Source organism: Carcharhinus amblyrhynchos, chromosome 17 (assembly GCF_965287045.1).
Source record: "Carcharhinus amblyrhynchos chromosome 17, sCarAmb.v2.hapA, whole genome shotgun sequence".
NCBI lineage: Eukaryota > Metazoa > Chordata > Chondrichthyes > Carcharhiniformes > Carcharhinidae > Carcharhinus > Carcharhinus amblyrhynchos.
The window spans coordinates 46,559,345-46,583,977 of NC_137340.1; the positions used below are offsets into that span (position 1 = coordinate 46,559,345).

Consider the following 24,633-nt stretch of genomic DNA (forward strand, 5'->3'; position numbering starts at 1 on the left):
TTCAAAGGACTGATCTTGAAGAATACAAACAAGCAATGTGAGAAAAGACTTATAAAAGCAAATGCCTTCCAACAACTAAGTTTTATTCTTATTATCTCAGTGCAGTTAACAAAATTGAAAAAATGAACAAGCAGTTTATCTCTGGCATTGAGAAACTGGAGGAAGCTACTGTTAGCTGGCCAGACTTCAGCAACAAGAAGAATTATCCAAAACTGTGCATTTTATATTACACAATTGCCATGGCATCCACTGACAAAGATCACCAGGAGTTATTTGTTTTAAACATTAAAAGTTATAAACAAATGCAGTGATACATATTGCATGGAAGTTACTGCTTGTTCATCCCATACCCAAATTACCAGCGCTAATTCTAGGTGCCTGTTATTGTGGGAACAAAATCTCTTTCATAAACATTCACCATACTTGCATTACAAATCATTTCTCTCTTAACATGACACAGTAATTAGTATCTATTCCAGGAAATGATAAAACTTGGTGTTCTAACTTTCCACATTCCACGTTCCTCATTTGCACGCCACGACCCAAAAATGAGATGCCAAACCCATTAGGCATAAATAGATCTACTGCTGCATTGAGTTACCACCAGCTTCCCTCAAACTCATACATGTCTAGTACAAGTGCTGATCAAGACAGTGAAATCTGTACAGTCATTTTCTGCTTGACCGAAGCAGATCCGAGAGAAAGACAGACAGTGGGGAAGGCAACCCTTAAGATTCACATGAAAACGCTCATTTTCTCAATTAAAAATATTAAGTTTGATACACACAAATGCAAGGAAGTCAGCAGGCCTACTTATGGCAAATAATGAATTTCTCCTCATTATTCCCACCTCACCCCCTTGCAATTCTGCAGTTTTCCTTGAATTACAAAATCAGTGCTGATCTTGGATGGATTTGAAAAGCGCAGACAAAACTTTTAGAACTTCATTTGCCTGGGAAGATCAGTAATAGTGTAATTTTGTGATGGGATAGATTCAATGTTTCAAAGCAGTTACTAAACGAGCAGGGAAAAAACAAGTAGAAAGCCTAACTAGAGATACATACTGACAAGCCAAAGAGCATGTTTTGCAAAGTTGTAAGCAAGAACATGTTGATTCCTCCAGGTATTAATATCAAGTAAGCATTTAATTGGAGTGTCATTGAAGGCACTGGAGGATGAATGAACGGAGTCATCAGCGCATAACATACAAGTTTCCAAACAGCAGTAAAACAGAGATGATCAGGGACAGAATTTTTGGGTACACTAAAAACGCAGGGTAAATTTGGGATTCACATCGAATACATACTGCAGATACTTTATTCAACTTGGAAGTTTTATCATGGTTTTTAAACTTCTATTACAAGACTGAATCATTTGAAAAGAATCTGTAACATGCTAACTACACAATCTCTTGAAAACAGCAACATTTTACAGCTAAATGAACCACATAGTTCCCAAGTTTTTTTAGGTTGATGCAAGGACTTCCCTATAATGATAAAATTAGAATATAAATTATCCTAAACAACACTTGCACAACACATTATTGAACATCCAGAGGAATTGGATAATATAGTTTCACACACTATGTAGCATTTCTAACCATGAAGAACTTACCATTACACCATATTTGGTTTCTCTATGTCCCTTGAACATCAGCCTCATCACCAGTATAGTCACAAGAGGCAGTGTTCTCAATTATTTAAGATCATGTTCGCTGCCAACTTTGTGCACATGCAGTTGTATGCTGATGGTAGACCCTGGTGAGCGGCTGTCATCTTTATAGGGCATTAGGAGGAAAATTTACAGATAACTAAAAACTTTTCCTTGTGGGATATTTCACTGAAGTCATGTTGGTCAGTGTTTCCAAACTTCGTCTCACTATCCCAATAATGTAAACGGATTGTATGTTGAAGTGAATGTTAGATTATATTGTTTCTCCTCATTCTTCCCCCTTTTACCATTTCAGATGGCAGCTCACAGCAGTAGCGTCACTAGATTTCTGCTCATATGAAGATGGTTAACAAGCCATTTAAAGAACATATATGTGGAGAACAGCTTCTACCACAGTACAGATAACACAAGGAAGTGGGGATGTAATTGGACAGTGTACACAAGTATAATTTGATCAGTAGCATTGAGGTTAGAGGCAGGCAGTGCTACATTCAAGCTCTGTGTAACAACTAATGCCTCGTGACACCTCAGTTTGGACAACATGCACGAGTGCACCTCAGAGTTCAGACAAGAAACACAGCCCCAACCTGCGCAACAAACCAGATGATATACAGCATTACAACATCTTACAGTTCAGACAAGAGACACTGTGCTAACATGACCCGTTATCATGTTCAAACAAGACACAGCACTAACAGCTAATAGTAACATGGCAACGTGCACTGCTCACAGTAGATGGACCAAAGCTGCTCAAATGCTGATAGAAACATTAGATACGCACACTGGAAAGTCAGTATGGTTTCAGATTTCTGTAAGTTTTTGAGGGAGCTGAGAGATGCAATTCAACCAGGATGAAAACAGCTTGGAAATTATAGACAACGTGCTGTATGGTGCCACCTTTTCATTTCACAAGTTGCTCTGCAATGGGATAGTGCAGATGATTCTACTGTAGACTAAATAAATTCAAGGACACAGGAGCGTTATTCGACAACATGGGTTTCCATTGTTTTGTCCATTATTTTGCAACAGCAATTTCAGCAGTCAAGGTACTTCAGGAGATTTCCAAATGAGGCAGCGACTGTTGCCAACACAAATGACAACAACCTATTTACTCTTTAACTGATGTCTGGAGGCGGCATTTGTCTCTTTGGCTATGAGTTAGCATGCTCCTCTTCATGACATGTCCTATCTGCCACATTTTGTTGCAGTTCTCTTTCATTGACTCCAGCATCAGCACATTAGAAGGGACTGCCTCCATAGCCTGCATTCAAAAGACAATGCTACCAAATCATTGATCTTCAACTGGCTAGGTCCTCCTACTTTTCAGCTGAGCCTCATTGTTCACAAACTTCCAGGGAGAGGCAGTTATTTCCTCAAAGTTGTCCTACAGTTGATAAGAAATAAGAACATAAGAAATAGGAACAGGAGTAGGCCATCTAGCCCTTCAAGCCTGCCCCACCTGGCTGGCTGATCTGAAATAGATCAGTTCCACTTTCCCGCTTTCTCCCCATAACCCTTAATTCCCTTATCTATCAGAAATCCATCTACCCATGACAAATATATTCAATGAGGTAGCCTCCACCACGTCAATGGGCAGACAACTCCAGAGATTCACCACCCTTTGAGTGAAGAAGTTCCCCCTCAACTCCATTCTAAACTGGGTCCCCCCCCCTGCCTTATTTTGAGGTTGTGCCCTCTAGTTCTGTTTTCCTTTCTAAGCGGAAAGAATCTCTCTACCTCTACCCTATCTAGCCCTTTCATTATCTTGTAAGTCTCTATAAGATCCCCCTTCAGCCTTCTAAACTCCAACGAGTACAGGCCCAGTCTATTTAATCCCTCCTCATATACTAACCCCCTCATCTCTGGTATTAGCCTGGTGAACCTTTTCTGTACTCGCTCCAAGGCCAATATATTCTTTCATAAATAAGGGGACCAAAACTGCAAACAGTACTCCAGTTGCGGCCACACCAGTGCCTTGCACAGTTGCAGCAAGACCTCCCTGCTTTTATATTCTATCCCCCTCGCAATAAAGACCAACATTCTACTCGCCTTCTTGATCACCTGCTGCACCTGCAGACTGAGTTTTTGCGATTCGTGCACAAGGACCCCCAGTTCCCTCTGCACAGTAGCATGCTGCAGCTTTTCACCCTTTAAATAACATTCCCTCCTACTATTATTTCTACCAAAGTGGATAACCTCACATTTGCTAATGTTATACTCCATCTGCCAGGTCCTCACCTACTCACTCAGCCTATCCAGATCTCTCTGCAGACTTTCCCTCCACGCAATTCACTTTTCCACTCATCTTCATGTCATCAGCAAGTTTTGTTACCTTACACTCAGCCCCCTCCTCCAGATCGTCTATGTGTATGGTAGACAGTTGAGGCCCCAGCACCGATCCCTGCGGCACTCCACCAGTCACCAACTGCCAACCAGAAAAGCATCCATTGATTCCAACTCTCTGCTTCCTGTTAGATAACCAATCCTCAATCCACGCTAACACTTTACCCCCAACTCCATGTATCCTAACCTTCTGCAGCAACCTTTTGTGAGGCACCTTATCGAACGCCTTCTGGAAATCTAAAAACATCACATCCACCGGTTCCCCTCTGTCTACCGCACTAGTCACATCGTCATAGAAATCTAGTAAATTCGTTAAACACAACTTCCCCTTCACAAATCCGTGCTGCGTCTGCCTAATCAAACTGTTCTTTTCTAGGTGTCCTGCTATTTCTTCTTTGATGATGGATTCTAGCATTTTTCCAAATACGGACATTAAGCTAACCAGCCTATAATTCCCTGCCTTTTGTCTGCTACCTTTTTTAAATTCTCACTGCTGCTCAGTGATTGAACCAGTATCTCTGGTTCAGTAATATTTGTAGTCAACAATAATATTTCCAGAGTGGGTATCTGAGTTGATGCAAAATAAATAAGATGCCATAAAAGACTGGGCTATTCGAGTGCAGGAAGAATGGCTTCTGGAAGAATAGGGTTGCTCAAACACATCCAACTCAGGCTTTTTCAAAGTCGGAATCACAGGCGACTGTAAAAAGGTTTGTGGTGTTCCCCGAAGATGCCCGACTTAGGTGTCAAGAACTGCACACTACTCTAAATGCAGCCAAATCACACTGCCTCAATTTTTTATTCACTTGGAAATTCTGCTTACGTGCCATACGGGAATGAATAGAGTGAAGCACTGGGACCGCTGGGTGCATGTCTCAAGCAGGAGAAGAAACATCTTCTGGTTGGAGAAGTCAACTTCTGTGTGCTGAAATAAACATAATAGAAGACTCCAACCATAAGAGGCAATAGTGAACATTGCACAGAATGTTTGGCACCAAGTGTCACTTGCTTTTGGTGTGAATTCACTTGGAAGCAAGCTTCTTCCACTTGCAAACAAGTCAAGAGAACTGTGGACATAGATCATTTCGTGACAAGATGATGTTCAGAGACACTAATAGGCAGTGTAGCTACGGGCCAGGATCTCACATTGGAATCTGAAGAGAACTGCTCCAGAAAGTCCATGTCAGGATAAAGCCAGAAGGTGGTTGTAGAGCATTGTTTTTCAAACTAGAGGCCTGTGATCAGCGGTGTGCCTCACAGATCAGTGCTGGGTCCACTGTTATTTCTCATTTACATTAATGATTTTGATGAGAATATAGGAGACATGGTTAGTAAATTTACAGATGATACCAAGATTGATGGCATAGTGGACAGTGAAGAAAGTTATCTCTGATTGCAACGGAATCTTGATCAATTGGGCCAGTGGGCTAACGAATGGCAGATGGAGTTTAATTTAGACAAATGCGAGGTGATATATTTTGGTAGAATGAACCAGGGCAGGACTTGTTCAGTTAATGGTAGGGCGTTGGGGAGAGTTACAGAACAAAGAGATCTAGAGGTATAGGTTCATAGCTCCTTGAAAGTGGAATCACAAGTGGACAGAGTGGTGAAGGCAGCATTCAGCATGCTTGGTTTCATCAGTCAGAACATTGAATATAGGAGTTGGAACGTCTTGTTGAAGTTGTACAAGACATTGGTAAGGCTACACTTGGAATACTGTGTACACAGTTCTGATCACCCTATTATAGAAAGAATATTATTAAACTAGAAAGAGTGCAAAAAAGATTTACTAGGATGTTACCCGGATTTGATGGTTTGAGTTATAAGGAGAGGCTGGACAGACTGGGACTTTTTTCACTGGAGCATATGACGCTGAGGGGTCATCTTATAGAGGTCTATAAAATAACGAGGGGCATTGATCAGCTTGATAGTCAATATCTTTTCCCCAAAGGTAGGGGAGTCTAAAATTAGAGGGCATAGGTTTAGGTGAGAGGGGAGGGATACAAAACAGTCCAGAGAGCAATTTTTTCACATAAAGGGTGGTCAGTGTCTGAAACTAGCTACCAGAGGTGGTAGTAGTAGTAGAGGCGGGTACAATTTTGTCTTTTGAAAAGCATTTAGATAGTTACATGGGTAAGATGGGTATAGAGGGATGCGGGCCAAATGCAGGCAATTGGGATTAGCTTAGGGATTTAACAAAAGGGCAACGTGGATAAGTTGAGCCAAAGGGCCTGTTTCCATGCTGTAAACCTCTATGAATCTATGAGCAATGCTACTGTTCGCTCTGCAAAGAATGCAAGGCTCCAGTGAACAGGCAACAAAGAATTAAAATCAGGAACCAAGCAGTATAAAGATGATTTTTAAGGTATAGTTTTGTTAATTATGGCAAAGAAAATCAACATGCAAAGCCCTTGTGTGTTATATGGTGGGAAAATGCTGGCAAATGAGTTAAAAACCCTCAAAACTGCAATGACATCTGAAGACTAAGCATGGCAATCTTAAGAACCAATCTTTGGATGTTTTTCAAAGGATGCAGAAAGAACTGAAATCATCAGCTCAAGTTCTTAGCCAAAATTTAACACTGAATAACAAAGTAATACTTGCCTCTTACGTGGTAGCTTACCACAAAGCTAAAGAGAAAATGTCCCACACTGTTGCAGGGAGATTAATTCTACCCACAGCATTAGACATGGTTCACACAGTCCTAGATGAGGTCAGCTGAAAAACTGAAATTTCTCTTGCTTAGTGATAAATGATACACCAAATTAGTGATGTTACTGAGAACTTAGAAGTACAGCTTACTTCTCCTTCAAAATTAATTAGCACGGGAGTTCTCAATACAACTGGATGAAAGTGCAGACATTACAGATGTGCAACCTTGCTAGTTTACATAAGATACATAAGAACATAAGAAATAGGAGCAGGAGTAGGCCATCTGGCCCTTCGAGCCTGCCCCGCCATTCAATAAGATCATGGCTGATCTGTCGTGGCTCAGTTCCACTTTCCCGCCCTCTCCCCATAACCCTTAATCCCCTCTCTTATCAAAAACCCATCAACCCGCTTCTTAAAAATATTTAGCGAGGCAGCCTCCACCACTTCAACGGGCAGAGAATTCCAGAGATTCACCACCCTTTGAGTGAAGAAGTTCCTCCTCAACTCCGTTCTGAACCGCCCCCCCTTTATCTTGAGGCTGTGCCCCCTAGTCCTACTGTCTTTTTTGAGCGGGAAGAGTCTTTCCACCTCTATCCTATCCATCCCATTCATCATCTTATACGTCTCAATGAGATCTCCCCTCATTCTTCTAAACTCTAACGAGTACAAGCCTAGTTTATTCAGCCTCTCCTCATAGCTCAACCCCCTCAACTCCGGTATCAGCCTAGTAAACCTCCTCTGCACTCCCTCCAAGGCCAAAATATCCTTGCGCAGGTGCGGCGCCCAAAACTGCACACAGTACTCCAGCTGCGGCCTCACCAATGCCCTATACAGCTGCAGCAAGACCTCCCTACTTTTATATTCAATCCCCCTCGCTATGAAGGCCAGCATCCCATTCGCCTTCCTGACCACCTGCTGCACCTGCAGGCTGGGTTTTTGCGACTCACGCACAAGGACCCCGAGGTCCCTCTGCACCGTCGCCTGCTGCAGTTTTTCGCCACGTAAGTAATAGTCCTTCCTACCATTCTTCCTACCAAAGTGGACCACCTCGCACTTGCCAACATTAAATTCCATTTGCCATTTCCTGGCCCATTCGCCCAGCCTATCTAGATCCTTCTGCAGACTCTCCACACCCTCCGCACAATTTGCCTTTCCCCCAATCTTGGTGTCATCAGCAAATTTCGACACCCTACACTCGGTTCCCTTCTCCAGATCATCTATATAAATGGTAAATAGCTGAGGCCCCAGCACCGACCCCTGGGGCACCCCACTAGTCACCAACCGCCAATCCGAATAGCACCCATTGACCCCCACTCTCTGCCTCCTATTTGACAACCAATCCTCTATCCACGCTAACACCCTACCCCCAACTCCATGTCCTCTGACCTTCTGCAGTAACCTCTTGTGAGGTACCTTATCAAACGCCTTCTGAAAATCCAGAAAGACCACATCCACCGGCTCTCCTCTATCCACCGCCCTAGACACATCCTCATAGAACTCCAGTAAATTTGTCAGACACGACTTCCCTTTAATGAAACCGTGTTGCGTCTGCCCTATCAAGCAATTCCCTTCAAGATGCCTCGCAATTTCCTCCTTAATGACGGATTCTAACATTTTACCTACCACAGACGTTAAACTAACCGGCCTGTAGTTCCCCGCCTTTTGCCTGGCACCCTTCTTAAACAACGGCGTAACATTAGCCGTTTTCCAATCCTCCGGCACTTCCCCGGAATCCAGCGACGTCTGGAAAATAACCACCAAGGCATCCACTATCACCTCCGCCATTTCTTTCAGAACCCTCGGATGCATTCCATCCGGTCCTGGGGACTTGTCCACAATCAGCCCCTCCAGTCTGTCGCGCACCACCTCTCTAGTAACAGTAATGTCATTAAGACCCTCCAGTCCTACCACCTTTCCATCGCTAACACCCGGCAAATTATTCACGTCCTCCTCCGTGAAGACAGAAACAAAAAAGTTATTCAAGACCTTAGCCATATCCCCATCCCCTACCACTAGGTCCCCTTTCTCATCCGCTAAGGGACCAACGTTCACCCTAGCCAGCCTCTTCCTTTTTATATATTTATAAAAACTCTTGCTATCCTTTTTTATATTAAGTGCTAGCCCAGCTTCATAGCTTCTTCTACCCTCCTTTATCAACTTTTTTGTCAATCTTTGTTGACATTTAAACCTTTCCCAATCCTCTCCTCGCCCACTGCTCTTAGCTACTCTAAATTCCTCCGCTTTTAATTTAACACTTTCCTTCACCTCCTTCGTTATCCACGGCTTATTACCTCTCTTCCTACTGTCCTTTTTAACCATCGGAATAAATTTCTGCTGAGCACCAAGAAAGATCTCCTTAAAGATCCTCCACTGCTCCTCAGCAGACCTACCTTCCAACGCGCTCCCCCAGTCCACATTCGCCAATTCTTCTCTCATCCTACCATACTCCCCTCTATTCAAACAAAGGACACGTGTCCGGGAACCCACTTTCTCCTCCTCCATCTGCAACAGAAACTCCACCATACAATGATCACTCTCTCCAAGAGGATCCTTCACCTCAAGGTCCCTAATTCTACCCGCCTCATTACATAGCACCAGATCCAAGATAGCTCGCTCCCTCGTCGGCTCCAACACACACTGTTCCAGGAAACTATCCCGGCAGCATTCCAAGAACTCCTCCTCGAGCCCACCTCGTCCAACATGGGTCGACCAATCAATATGCAGATTGAAATCCCCCATAACTACTGCCGTCCCATTCCTGCACGCCGCACTTATTTGCGCGTTAACAGCCTGCCCCACCTCCAGATCATTATTCGGGGGCCTATAGACGACACCCACCAGCGTCTTCCTCCCTTTGCTGTTCCTAATCTCCACCCACAACGATTCCACTTTCTGCTCTTTGGCTCCGATATCATCCCTTGCTACCACCTTGATGCTGTCCTTAATCAGCAGAGCTACGCCACCCCCTCTTTCCTCCTGCCTATCCTTCCTAAACACTTGATAGCCCTGTACATTCATCTCCCAGTCCCTGTCACCTTGCAGCCACGTCTCTGTAATGGCCACCAGATCGTATCCATTTGTGTCGATCTGCGCCACCAGCTCATCCACTTTATTCCGAATGCTTCGTGCATTCAGATAAAGCGCTTTCATCCCAGCCTTCTTCTGGACCCTATTTGCCGTAACGCCACCACTTGGGACATCCTCAGCCTCTTCCCTTACCTGTACCCTATCCTTAACTGTAGACCTCCTAACATCACCTACCCTCGCACCCTCCCCCCCCCTAATTAGTTTAAAGCCCTGTCTACAGTCCTCTTTACTCGATTCGCCAGCACTCTGGTCCCAGCACGATTCAGACCAACCCCATCCCGCCCGAACAAGTCCCACCTACCCCAATACTGGTGCCAATGCCCCATAAATTCGATCCCATTCCTCCCACACCAATAATTGTTTGAGGATACGTCTTGCTGTTTGACATTACCAGCTAACACTACTGGTGTACGATCTTTGAAGCATTGAATAGTTGTGATTGGAACTGGGTTAATTGCAAAGAAATCATAAGCAATGTGGCAGCCAATGTGATTGGGAGAAACAGTGGAGTTATAAGGATTAAGAAAGCAGATGGTCAAGACATGACTTCATTGATATACAGCACTGGCATAACAAAGGACAAAGAACAACAAAACTCAGGAAACAGGCCCTTCAGCCCTACAAGCCTGCGCCGCCCATTTTAACACTCAGCGAGTGCCTCGTTTCAATCCTTCTTCTATCTACAACTTTTGTCTACATCTCTTGGACTCCACAATAAAGGGGTGCAAATTTAGAGAATTATATGTGTGCCAGATTAAGGGAGGTCTAATTCCACCCCCTCTTGAAGTGGTGTTGAAAGAAACTGTAAAAGTCATGAATTTCATTAAACACAGAGCACTAATACCAGGCTTTTCAAATCTGTGTTCCAAAATAAGGACGAGCACACATATTTATTGCTCCACACAGAGGTACGTTGGCTGTCAAGAGGTTGGAGGCTTGGCAGAGGTTACAAACAGAGGTACAAAACACACGTTTTCCTCCAAGAAATTGCCCCCTCTGGCTGATTCGCTTGGTGGTGAAAGTTGAATGCTGACTGTCTTATCAGCTCCTCCATCTTCTGCAAGCCCCAAACACAGTTTGTTTCCACTGGCTGGGGAATGTAAAACATGGGGTCACAGTCTCAGGTTGCTCATTTATGATTGAGGTGAGGAAATATTTCTTCACTCAAAAGCGTTGTGAAACTTTGGAGTTCTCTACTGCAGAGGATTGTGGATGCTCCATCGTTGAATGTATTAAAGGCCAAACAGACATATTTTGGGAAACAACAGGAGCAGACGGGAAAGTGAAGCTGAAACTCCCACAATTGTACCAAATGGCAGAACTAGCTCAGCAGGCCATTTCGTTGTCTTGCAGTGACAAACTGCATCATGGCACTGGCTGAGTTAGCCAACTGTAGTTGTAAATCTCACATCAATATAGACATGCGCCACTTGAATGACATGGGTTAACCACACATGACGCAGGAAGACTTCAGTGAAACTTACTGGTGCAGGTTTTATGAGACAAGTAACCAGCATAGAATACCTTTCATACATTTAACAGATTTCTGAGATGGTGCCAGAACGAGGCGACTTGCAAGCTGTACCCAGCATACATCTAATTCTTTTACTCTTATTCTATGCTTCTAAAACTTCATTCTCTGTAACAATGCATTAAGTTATCTTTCTCTACACCCTAGCTATGACTAATATTACATTCTGCACTCTCTCCTTTCCTTTTCTATGCTTTGTCTGTATAGCACGCAAGAAACAATACTTTTCATTCTGTTAATACACGTGACAATGATAAATGAAAAAAGATAAAAGAAGAATTTCAGCCAGAAGGAGGAAATGACATCTTCAGAAGGATACATCACAAGCATGGGGTGACATTGGGCCAATCATAAACTGGAAATACTCACGGTCAATTATCACTGCCATTTCAGCAGCAGGAGCAGTTTCAAAACAAGCAGACATTTGAAAACAATGATATCATCTGATGAATCATTGCAGGAAGTATACTGAAGTAAACGGCAAATAAGAATAATTTGGGCTTGGCTATGAAGCAGTTTCTAATCAGAAAGCCTGCTGACTTATGGCAGCTGCTCTCACACACTTGACAGTTAGCCAAAGTTATTAATTATTTGTGAAATCATTCAACACCTGTGTTGGTAGTTTCAGGAAAGGAGGAGAGCAAATTGGAAATCTAAAAATCACTCAAAATATTTTCAAGTATGAGAAGTGGTCTCCACTTTAACAGTACAGCAGCATCAAAATTTGTTGCCGTAACCACGCATTAAACTGATTTCTTGTGTAAACTGATCTCTGGAATTGTCTTGATCACTCAAAAATTTTACAAAGTTTCTTTAAAAATCTGTTTCTTCCTTTTCCCAACAACTCTCTTCCCTCCTCTTCAGATTGCACCTACTTCTGAAAAAGGGTGCAGTTCCACAGATGCTCATCACGCTTGGGTACTTCACCCAGATGGCCACCCTGTGCAGCTGAGCCAAAACTGGCAGCATACTATTCAGCTAGATGGGACATCACTGTTAAATCCAATTCTATCTCACCAAACACCTGCATTTAAAGCAAGAGTCACCAATCAAATGTGCCACACTTTTCTATTCCTGTCCTCCTAGCCCCGATCAGGAATTATCCACTGGGTTCCAAGAAAATGTTCTAAACTTCTAAGCAGCCACATAATAAAAGCCAAAATGCCAACTATTCAATGACAGCATTCTCACCACTGTGTCACCGGCGATGGGTTCAAGTCCCACATGGGCACAGAATCAAGACCTGGGTCAAAATCCTGCAACTCCCTACTTAACTGCACTGTGGATATACTTGCGTGGACTGCAGCCATTCAAGGAGACTGTCTGCAGCCATATTCTCAGGAACAATTAATGATGGACAATAAATCCTGGCCTTGCCAGCAACAATCACATACCCTCAAAAAAAGGAGGTGCACGTCAAATGGCTGAGACATTAAATCGAGGCTTCATTTTTGCTTCAGGAGGACATCAGAAATTTATTATACTAACTGAATGGGAGTTGCCCCAGTGCCCTGGCCAATAAGTTCCCCTCAACCAATATCACTAGAACACAATTACAGGAGCAAAATATTGCAGATGCTGGAAATCAGAAATAGAAGCAGAAAATGTTGGGCACATTAGGCTGCATCTGTGGAGAGAGAAACAAGGGTTAATATTTCAGGTCAATGACCTTTCAGAATTCTAACGAATCCAAAATATTGACTTTTTCTTTCCCCATAGATATTATCTGACTTAGAATCATCGAATCCCTACAATACAGGAGGCCATTCAGCCCATTAAAGATGCATCACCAACAATCCCACCCAGGCCTTATCCACATAACCCCACATATTTACCCTAAGGGGCAATTCAGCAAGACCAATCAACCTAACCCGCACACCTTTGGAATGTGGGATGAAACTGGAGCACTCGGAACACAGCAGACACAGAGAGAATGGACAAACTCCACACAGACGGTCCCCCGAGACTGGAACTGAACCTGGGTCCCTGGCACTATGAGGCAGCAGCGCTAACCACTATTTCCAGTGCTTTGTTTTAACTTCATTAAAACAGTAGGCAAAATCTTCTGTGGAATGGCAATCGCTATTGGATCTTGCTGCAGAAAAACTGGCTACTGCTTTTCCCTAGAAGAGTCATTACACTTCAGAAGGACTTCACTGGTTGTAAATGGCAGATAGCCCACAAGAGGGAAATTCCTTTTTCCCAATGAGAAGAGCACCAACACACTGCACTGAAACACAGAAACTAGAAGCAGGAGTGGGCCATTCGGCCCTTCAAGCCTGCTTCACCATTCATCTTGATAATAATCCCACCCAGTACCTACCCCCTTCATGTATTTCCCATGTTAATTCCCCTAACACCCAGGAGCAATTTAGCATGGCCAAGCAACCTAATCCACGCATCTTTGGACAGTGGGAGGAAATCAAAGCACAAGGACAAAACTCACTCACACATGGGAGAACATGTAAAATCCACACGGCCTCCCACCCATTGACTCTGTCTACACTTTCCGCTGCCTCAGCGAAGCAACCAGCATAATTAAGAAGCCCATGCATGCTGGGCATTCTCTTCCACCTTCTTCCATTGGGAAAAAGATACAAAAGTCTGAGGTCACATACGAACCAACAGAAGAACAGCCTCTATTACTTATGTTATGTTCCCTGCTGTCATCAGACTTTCGAATGGATCTACCTTGCATTAAGTTGATCTTTGTATACACCCTGCTATATTGTAACACTACATTCTGCACTCTCTCCTTCCCTTCTCTATGAATGATATGCTTTGCCTGCATAGCATGCAAGAAACAATACTTTTCACTGTACGCTAAATACATGCAACAATAATAAATCAAGTCAGACAGTAGCCCTGATGCCGGAATTGAACCAGAGTTCCTGGCATTGCGAGGAAGCAGTGTGCAAACCACTCTGCGCACCATGCCACACACTTGATTTGATTTATTATTGTCACATGTATTTGTATACAGTGAAAAGTATTGTTTCTTGCACGATGTACAGACAAAGCATACAGCACACAGCAGGTGCCATCTCCCTAGCCCTACACTGAACCTTGGAACACTGAGATAACGAAGACACTTCTGTCAGACTCCCATTCATAGAATGCAGGTCAGCCTTTAACACCATTATTTTTATGAGACTCATCTCGAAACTGTGGGGCCTGGGGCTTGGCCCTGGCCCGTCTCTGCAACTGGATCCTAGACTTCCTAACCCACATACTGCAATCAGTAAGGACAGCCAACAACATCTCCTCCATGATCATCCTCAACACCGGTGCCCCACAAGGCTGTGTCCTCAGCCCCTTAGTGTACTCTTACACACCCTTGACTATATGGCCAAATTCTCCTCCAACTCAATTTTCAAGTTTGTGGATGAAACCACTGTTGTGGATCGGATCTCAAAGGATGATGAGACAGAATACAGGAAAGAGATAGAGAATCTGGTGAATTGGTGTGACAACAATAATCTCTCCCTTAATGTCAACCGAACAAAGAATAGTCATCGACTGCTGGGAGCATAGTGGAGGGCATGACCCTGCCTACATCACTGGGGATGAAGTAGAAATGGTCCAGAGCTTCAGATTTTTAGGTGTCCAGATCTCCAACAACCTGTCCTGGTCCCTCTATGCTGACACTATAGTTAAGAAAGCCCACCAACGCCTCCACTTTCTTAGGAGACGAAGGAAATTTAGCATGTCCACTCCAACTCTCACCAACTTCTACAGATACAACAAGGAAGAATGCTTTCTATGCTGCACCACAGCCTGGTATGGTTCCTGCTCTAAGACTGCAAGAAACTCCAAAGAGTCGTGAATGAAGCCCAGACCATCACACAAACCAGCCTGCCATCCACTGACACTGTATACACTTCTCGCTGCCTCAGAAAAGCAGCCAGCATAAATCAAGGACCCCATGTACCCCGGACATACTCTCTTCCACCCTCTTCCGTCCGTAAAAAGACAAACGCCTGAGATCACCTACCAACCGACTCAACAACAGCTTCTTCCCTGCTGTCATCAGACTTCTGAATGGACGTTGCTCGCACGAAGGTGATCTTTCTCTACACCCTAGCTTGACTAACACTATGTTCTCCACTCTCTCATTTCCTTCTCTGTGTACAGTATGTTTTGTCCGTATCGTGTGCAAGAAACAATACTTTTCACAGAATACTAATACACAGAGGGGTGTCTGGAACTCGTTGCCGGAGGAGGTAGTGGAAGCGGATACGGTAATGACATTTAAGGGGCATCATGACAAACACATGAATAGGATGGGAATAGAGGGATATAGTACCCGGAAGGATAGGGGGTTTTAGTTCAGTCGAGCAGCATGGTCAGTGCAGGGTTGGAGGGCTGAAGGGTCTGTTCCTGTGCTGTAATTTTCTTTCTTTCTTCTATGTGACAATAATAAATTAAGTCAAGGAAAGGGAAGAATAGAGTGCAGAATGTAATGTTACAGTCACAGCTAGGGTGTCAGAAACCAGTGCATATATATTTACAATTTAAATGGGAGTGGAAACAAACAGACCTAGCAAGTCTTTCTCAATGTCTATCGATACTGGAACTTGCTACACCTGTTTCAAATGCAAGTGCATTCATTAGAAAGAGTTGTTTGTGAAATGGAATAAGAAACAAAGTGAACACTTCACTGAAATTTTAGTTTTAAATAGTGAAAACACTTTACAAGACAGACAGACTTTGGAAATGTAGTCATTACCGTAATGCAAAAAAAGGCAGCAACTAATTTGCACACTGCAAAACTACAATGTGATAAAGACCAGATAATCTGTTTTTTGTGATATTAATGGAGGGTCATCTCAGAACGCCACGGATAACTCCCCTGCTCTTTCCCAAATACAGCGACAGGATTTTTTATGTTCACCTGGGGGGACATAGTCAGCTGAAAAACTCATCGGAATGATAGCACCTCCAGCAGTGCAGCACTCTTTCAGTATCCTGGAATGTCAGCCTAGATTTTTGTGCTCCACTCCCAAAGCATCTGACTCAAAAGCAAGCATGCTACCAACTGATCTAGCAACAAAGCATTCGAAGAGAATCCACAAATCTTAGATGGCTGTTTAAAGTTTATTTATTAGTGTCACAAGCAGACATACACTGACATTGCAATGATGTTATTGCCAAAATCGCTTAGTCGCCACACTGACATCTGTTCGGGTACACGGAGGGAGAATTTAGCACGGCCAATGTACCTAACCAGCATACTTTCAGACTGTGGAAGGAAACCGGAGCACCTGGAGGAAATGCACACAGACACGGGGAGAACTTGTGGACGGCGCACAGTGACCCAAGCCGGGAATCAAACCTAGGTTCCTGGCACTGTGAGGCAGCAGTGCTAACCACTGTGTCACTGTGGTGTCCTATTCTTAAGGAGTGTGAGAATCAAGCAGGAAAATAAGACTACATCTCTTTGGAAAGACGCAGCTTAACCTGGGATAGTCAGCACGGATTTGTGAAGAGTAAGTCTTGCCTCACAAATTTGATTGAATTCTTTGAGGAGATAACTCAGTGTGTAGACGAAGGTAGAGCAGTTGATGTCGTATACATGGATTTTAGTAAGGCGTTTGATAATGTTCCTCATGGCAGGCCCATGAAGAAAGTAAGGAGGTGTGGAATAGAGGGAAATTTGACCGACTGGATAAGTAACTGACCAACTCATAGAAGACAGAGGGTGATGGTGGATGGAAAAGTTTCAGATCGGAGACCAGTTACCAGCGGTGTACCACAGGGATCAGTGCTGGGTCCTCTGCTACCTGTGAGTTTTATCAATGACTTGGAGGGGGCAGCTGAAGGGTGGGTCAGTAAATTTGCTGATGACACCAAGATTGGAGGAGTAGTGGATGAGGTGGAGGGCTGTTGTAGGCTGCAAAGAGACATTGGTAGAATGCAGAGCTGGGCCAAAAAGTGACAGATGGAGTTTAACCCTGATTAGTATGAGGTGATTCATTTTGGTAGGACAAACTTGAATGCGGATGACAGGGTCAACAGCAGGGTTCTGAGGAATGTGGACGAACAGAGAGATTTTGGGGTTCATTTACACAGATCTCTGAAGGTTGCCATTCAAGTGGATAGAGCCGTGAAGAAGGCCTATAGCGTGTTAGCGTTTATTAACAGGGAATTTGAGATTAAGAGCCGTGGGGTTATGCTGCAACTGTACAGGACTTTGGTGAGACCACATTTGGAATACTGTGTGCAGTTCTGGTCACCTCATTATAAGGAGGATGTGGAAGCATTGGAGAAAGTGCAGAGGACATTTACCAGGATGCTGCCTGGTTTGGAGGGAGGAAAGGTTGAGGGAGCTAGGGTTTTCCTCTTTACAGCAGAGGAGGATGAGAGGCGTCTTAATAGAAGTTTATAAGATGATGAGGGAGATAGGTAGAGTGGACGCTCAGAGCCTATTTCCTCAGGTGAATGTATCTGTTACTAGGGGGCATAACTATAAGGTTCATGGTGGGAGATATAGGAGGGATGTCCAAGGTAGGTTTTTTACTCAGAGTCTGGTTGGGACGTGGAATGGACTGCCTGATGTGATCGTGGAGTCGGACACTTTAGGAACTTTCAAGCAGTTATTGGATAGGCATGTGGAGCACACCAGAATGATAAGGAGTGGGATAGCTTGATCTTGGTTTTGGACAAACCACATCACAACATCGAGGGCCAAAGGGCCTGTACTGTGCTGCACTGTCCTATGTTCTCTTTAGTCTTTCTTGATGAAACCTCAGTTCTGGTACTATTGTTTTTAAACCAACTCCACTGGCTTATGTGGAGCACATAGTACTCACTATGATCTAACCAAGGCTCTATACAAGTTGAACAGAACTTTGCATTTAATTCTGTCTCTTTGTTTTGCATTGCAATCTTCCAATGAAAATAGGTGAAATACGTAACATTTGAAAAAGCAAATCAATGGTATTATATGAAATACGCTTAGTTGAAGAAATTCCCAAATAAACTGACTTCCTACATTGAATTTATGGATGGTACAATCTCTCAAAACGCTGCTATCCATGTTCTTACTCGCACCCTGTTAAGCAATATTTTGATTTTAAAAGTGTCCTCCTCGTTTTTGAACACTTCCATGACCTTCTCCTCTATCTCCGTGAACTATTTTTATCCCCAAAACCTCAAATTGCTGCACTTGGAGTCTGGCCTCTTCAGCACCCCCCAGTTTTAAATTGCTTCACCATTGGTAGCCAGGCCTTCAGCTGTCAACAGCTCTAGGGTTCCCTTTCTACATCTTTTTGACTCTCTATAATTCTTTCTTCATTTAAGATTTGCTCTAAAACCTCTGCCTTTGAAAGAACTTTTAGCCATCTACAGTAAAAGCTCTCTCTGGCATGGTGTCAAATGTTGCTAAGCTCCTTTGAAGTGCTTTGGAATGCTCATTTTATTCAAGGTGATATACAAATACAAGCTATTCTTGTATGGCTTGCAAAGAGTTGATCTATTTCTCCATTTAAATTAAAACTGAAACAAATCAAATGGTTTTACTGATTAAAGTTGTTAGCTGCATTATAACAGCAGAACTGATCAAACCAGATTCTAAACAAGATAGAGTGCAAGTGAAGAACCCGAAGGAAGAATTAAAACAGCGTTTTCTTTTTAAATTAAGCACAAGTTTCACTTTAGATTTTGCAGAACACCCCAGTTAGCAACAGAAACCTGAAAAGAAAAATAGCCAAGAGTGATAACAAGTCAACTCTTGGTAGAAACTGCAGAAAAGATGAAAGAGAAAGTTTTTAACATCTTGAAAAAAAGCATTTCATTTCTGCATGTGCAGTCTCTGCATTGTCATGCTCAGTGATGCAAAAAACAAATGCTGAAAATACAAAAAAGTATAGCGAGATAACAGATTATAATGTCTGCCTGGTTGGTACCTTTACTGAACTGAAATCTCAGGGGAAGAATGCAGGGGTGCAACATTTTGTCATTTATGTGATTATGACTTGGAGAAATGGACAACAAAAAGGCTATTGATAAGCTGAACGCATTTGAAATGTGGACATAAGAGAATGTTCTGCATCTTCTACACACAAAATGACTGAGAAAGTGCTGCAAGTGAACGAAGAGGGGAAATTACTGCAGATCAAAAATAGAAGGATGCAATATATAACAAAAGTCACACTATTAAAGCAGACAGTCATTTACTAGAGGGGAAGATTGACGGAAAACGTAGAAGAGGGAAGCAGAGGGGAAAACAGATGACAGATGCAACGGACTAGGTGCAGGTGGCTTGTGTGGCATGTGTAAAGGCAAGACAGGAGGTACAGATCCATGGCAGTCAACCTTCTGGGAAGAAGGTGACACCGACAAGTCAACAAGAAATAGAGGGCTCTCAAATGAAGGGATCCAAAGCACAATGCAGAAGCTGCAGTTTGCAGATGTTTACTGACCTGCTACATAGACCTAGCATGTTTTTTCCCTCAATTTGCCTTATCGGGGGAAAGAATGGTTTCAATGCCACATTGTACAGCTGAGTATTTACTCTGCATCATGAAGCTCAACTCACAAAGATCAAAGCCACATTGCTTTTAACTCACATTTATCACTAGCTGCTGATGCCATCATACCCTGGTGTTCTGACGTAGGTTTCATGTATTGCAATGCAGCCACGATTTAAGGAGTTTTTCCAAACCTGATGGTTCCAATGTTCAAACAAACCAAGTCACTTAATTGTATTTGGCACATCGCAGCACTGTCATGACACAAGAGGGGGGTTAATCCTGGAAGCAGTTGAAATGGTTTCCATGTATGACAGTGCTCAAACTCATTCTATTTCACCACTACTTATGTGGAAATCACCTGTACTTCTACCAAAATTGCCACCCTTGATAATGCCACTCTGTTCCAAATACCGTTACATAACTTGTCTTGTTTGAACTTGGAACCACCAGGTTCAGGAAGAACTCTTTAAAGCATTGCTGCATCACTGATAAATAAAACCTAAATCAAAATATCAAAGACTGATAGTATCAGCAGTTTTGTGATAAATGCTACTAGTTAATAGGTACGTGGCTTTCATCTTTGTGACTTGAGGCTCCAAAGTGCCTAGATTCTAATAAAACCTTGAATTTTTTTCTACTGCAGCTTTTTTTGGCAATTAAGACAGCATCGCAATTATTGAGTTAGTTGATTACCACAAGGTGACTGTGTTACAACTGGCTTCATAACTGACTAGAATACTCACTCCTGGTCGATTTCCAAAGACTTGCAGGAATAGCCTGAGTGTTTGCAAAAACAGAGGCTTGAAGCTGGTTCAAAAGTGACCAGTGGACACATCTGTTGACGGTGATTAAGACAGTATAATACAGCACAAATAGAAATCAGCTTGTCCTTAAGAGACATCTGGGACAACTGTACAATCAAACTGCTTCTAGCACCCTATACTTCAATGCACTATGATGCCATTGTTTTGTGCCATTTGCATTGCTGCACTCAAAATCGCTTCAGCTTTACTACATGTCATTAAGGAAGTGCGGTGAAAGCACGAGGAAGAATTAATTTCAATATCACATCCAGAAACTACTAACAACTTCATAACTCTTAGACCTGCTCAGTGTCACAACAATATAGTCATCCCATGTAAACATTGTAACTGGCTACTTCACATTAAATCTCAAGCACCAGTTGAAATTTAAAATCCAACAATGTGACAACTAATAACACAGATCGAGTAACATCTTGGCCTTTCATAGATTTGCTAGATTAGAATACAAAACAAACTATTTAGAGAATACACACCACAGGGAACAACTGCATTCATTTCAAATGCAGACATCTATAAGTTTCTAGCTTACAAAAAGATCGACATTTTTAGAAACTTCTCCACAGACCTCAAACTTGACCCACTTCAGCAATATCTCCTAATCCCATTAAGCCTTTTTCCTCGGCAAACAATTTCACGTTTAGTGTGTAAAAACAAGATCCTTGGATCAATTCAAAACAGGAACAGCTTTACCACATTTTCAAATGAACTACTGTTGGTCCAAGGAACGTGCTGACTCCACACCTGTGTGGAGTCAGCACGTTCCCCCTGTGTCTGTGTGGGTTTCCTTCAGTTGCTCCAGCTTCCTCCCACTATCCAAAGATGTGCTGGTTAGGTGGATTGGCAAATGCTAAATTCTCATCCATGTGCCTAAACAGGCACGGGACTGTGGCGACAAGGGGATTTTCACAGTAACTTCATTGCAGTGTTAATGTAAGCTAACTTATGACTATAAATAACATTAACTTTCAAGGGCAAAAAACATTCATCAGAAAGTTTTGAACTACAGAACATTTTTTAAAAAGTTTTCATATATTTTACTAAATTGCTTGCATGAAAAAAATTATATGATGTGTGTTCCTTCCTGACAGTATGTTAAGACATGTAAAGGCGTGGCTCTCTCTCTGCATCATAAATTCTGAACACCAGCTCAGCTCCAAGGCTCACTGTTAGCCAATCACAGGAAGTATTGCGGCAGGAGCACAATACTTGTACTGTAGCTGGAGTCTCTCTCAGCTCATTAGCAAACAGCATCAACAGCAAAAGCTTTCGACAAAACTCCAGTTTAACATATATGTAACTTTATACTATAACATTTCATTGGAGTGGGGTGGAGTGGGGTGGGGTGGGGTGGGGTGGGGTGGGGTGGGGGGAAGAAATGATGGAGAAATGATGGGGGGGAGGAAGGGGAGAAATGATGGGGGGGAGGAAGGGGAGAAATGATGGGGGGGAGGAAGGGGAGAAATGATGGGGGGGAGGAAGGGGAGAAATGATGGGGGGGAGGAAGGGGAGAAATGATGGGGGGGAGGAAGGGGAGAAATGATGGGGGGGAGGAAGGGGAGAAATGATGGGGGGGAGGAAGGGGAGAAATGATGGGGGGGGGGAAGGGGAGAAATGATGGGGGGGGGGAAGGGGAGAAATGATGGGGGGGGGGAAGGGGAGAAATGATGGGGGGGGGGAAGGGGAGAAATGATGGGGGGGGGGAAGGGGAGAAATGATGGGGGGGGGGAAGGGGAGAAATGATGGGGGGGGGGAAGGGGAGAAATGATGGGGGGGGGAAGGGGAGAAATGATGGGGGGGGAGAAGGGGAGAAATGATGGGGGGGGGGAAGGGGAGAAATGATGGGGGGGGAAGGGGAGAAATGATGGGGGGGGGAAGGGGAGAAATGATGGGGGGGGGAAGGGGAGAAATGATGGGGGGGGGAAGGGGAGAAATGATGGGGGGGGAAGGGGAGAAATGATGGGGGGGGAAGGGGAGAAATGATGGGGGGGGGAAGGGGAGAAATGATGGGGGGGGGAAGGGGAGAAATGATGGGGGGGGGAAGGGGAGAAATGATGGGGGGGGGAAGGGGAGAAATGATGGGGGGGGGGAAGGGGAGAAATGATGGGGGGGGGGAAGGGGAGAAATGATGGGGGGGGGGAAGGGGAGAAATGATGGGGGGGGGGAAGGGGAGAAATGATGGGGGGGGGGAAGGGGAGAAATGATGGGGGGGGGGAAGGGGAGAAATGATGGGGGGGGGGAGAAGGGGAGAAATGATGGGGGGGGGGGAGAAGGGGAGAAATGATGGGGGGGGGGGAGAAGGGGAGAAATGATGGGGGGGGGAGAAGGGGAGAAATGATGGGGGGGGGAGAAGGGGAGAAATGATGGGGGGGGGGGGAGAAGGGGAGAAATGATGGGGGGGGGGGAAGGGGAGAAATGATGGGGGGGGAAGGGGAGAAATGATGGGGGGGGGGGAAGGGGAGAAATGATGGGGGGGGAGAGAAATGGGGGGGGGGGGGAGAGAAATGGGGGGGGAGAGAAATGGGGGGGGGGAGAGAAATGGGGGGGGGGGAGAGAAATGGGGGGGGGGGAGAGAAATGGGGGGGGGGGGGAAGAGAAATGGGGGGGGGGGGAGAGGATGATGGTTGACACTGGGACAGTCCGGGTGCCACTTCACCTGCACAGACATTCCCAGAGCCGGAGTTGCGGCTCCGCCGCTTCCCTCCCGCCCCTTGGCAACGCGCAGAGGCAGAAAGGCGGCCTGTGACTCACCCTGTCCCGGGAGTGAGGGCTTTGCGCTGCTTCATGGCTTCACCTGCAGACGCTGCGGGCGCTCCGAACAGGAAAGGCCGCGCTCCTCCCGCCGCCGCCGCTGCTGCTGCTGCATATTCCCCGCCCTCGCTGCCCTTTGAGCCGCTATGTGATTCTCTCCCACCCCTGCTGCTGCTGCTGCCTTGGGCCTGGTACAGGGATTTGCCGTTTCTCCGGTTGCCGCTTTGCTGTGTGTTGGGGGGCGGGCGGCTGCTAACCGCCAGTGGCTGTGAGGCGGGCCCGGCCTCTCGCTGCGGCGCTCTCAGCCCGCGGGTGGGGCGGCACCTGGCCTCACGGGAATTGTAGTTCCCAGGAGCAGCGGCCGCCATCTTGAGGGGGGGAAGCCGGGGCCAGACTACAGATCCCACAATGCACGGCGGCTCACCTTGATCTCTCTCAGGGCAGCACTGGCAGAGTCAACCTCTGCGTAAACTCTTACACGTTATGAACAACTGTATTTTAACTATTCTACATCAACAGAGAGGAAGTAGAAAGGGTTGAGAGCTGCAAGTTTTTAGGTGTCCAGATCACCTACAATTTGTCCTGGTCCCCCCATGCCGATACTATAATTAAGAAAGCCCACCAATGCTTCCACTTTCTCATAAGACGAAGGAAATGTGGCATGTCAGCTACAACTCTCACCAATTTTTAACAAATGCACCATAGAAAGCATTCTTTCTGATTGTATCACAGGTTAGTATGATTCCTGCTCTGTCCAAGACCGCAGAAAAGGTCATGAATATAGCCCAATCCATTACTCAAACCAGCCTCCCTCCACCGACTCTGTCTACACTTTGCTGTACACTTAGCGCTGTCTCAGCAAAGCAGCCAGCATAATTAAAGACCCCACACACCTCAGACATTCTCTCTTCCACCTTCCTCCATAGGGAAAAAGGTACAAAAGTCTGAGGTCACGTACTAGCCGACTCAGGAACAGCTTCTTCCCTGCTGCCATCAGACTTTTGAATGGACGTATCTTTCTCTACCCCCTAGCTATGACTGTAAAACTACATTCTGCACTCTCTCCTCTATGAACGGTATGCTTTGTCATGTTCAACACACAAGAAACAATACTTTCACTGTATAACAATACATGAAAATAATAAATCAAAAGAAGTGCATCTGTCAACTCTGCTGCATTCTAGCATTACAAATTCTTACACACACATCTTTAACAGCTGTACCTAAAGTTAAAGCTTATTTATTAGTCACAAGTGGGCTTACATAACACTGCAGTGAAGTTACTGTGAAAATCCCTCAGTCA

The 24,633-nt window shown here is 44.5% G+C and overlaps 1 protein-coding gene across 1 annotated transcript in view; it reads right to left on the reverse strand.

Annotated features, from left to right (window-relative positions):
* The window catches only part of slf2 (SMC5/6 complex localization factor 2), a 92,250-nt gene extending 68,647 nt beyond the window's left edge, over nt 1-23,603 (reverse strand). Inside the window, exon 1 of the mRNA XM_080205895.1 lies at nt 23,331-23,603. Coding sequence (XP_080062021.1) covers nt 23,331-23,365 — 35 coding nt within the window. The 5' untranslated portion in view covers nt 23,366-23,603. The remainder of the gene's footprint in view (nt 1-23,330) is intronic.
* Between the last annotated feature and the right edge of the window lie 1,030 nt (nt 23,604-24,633).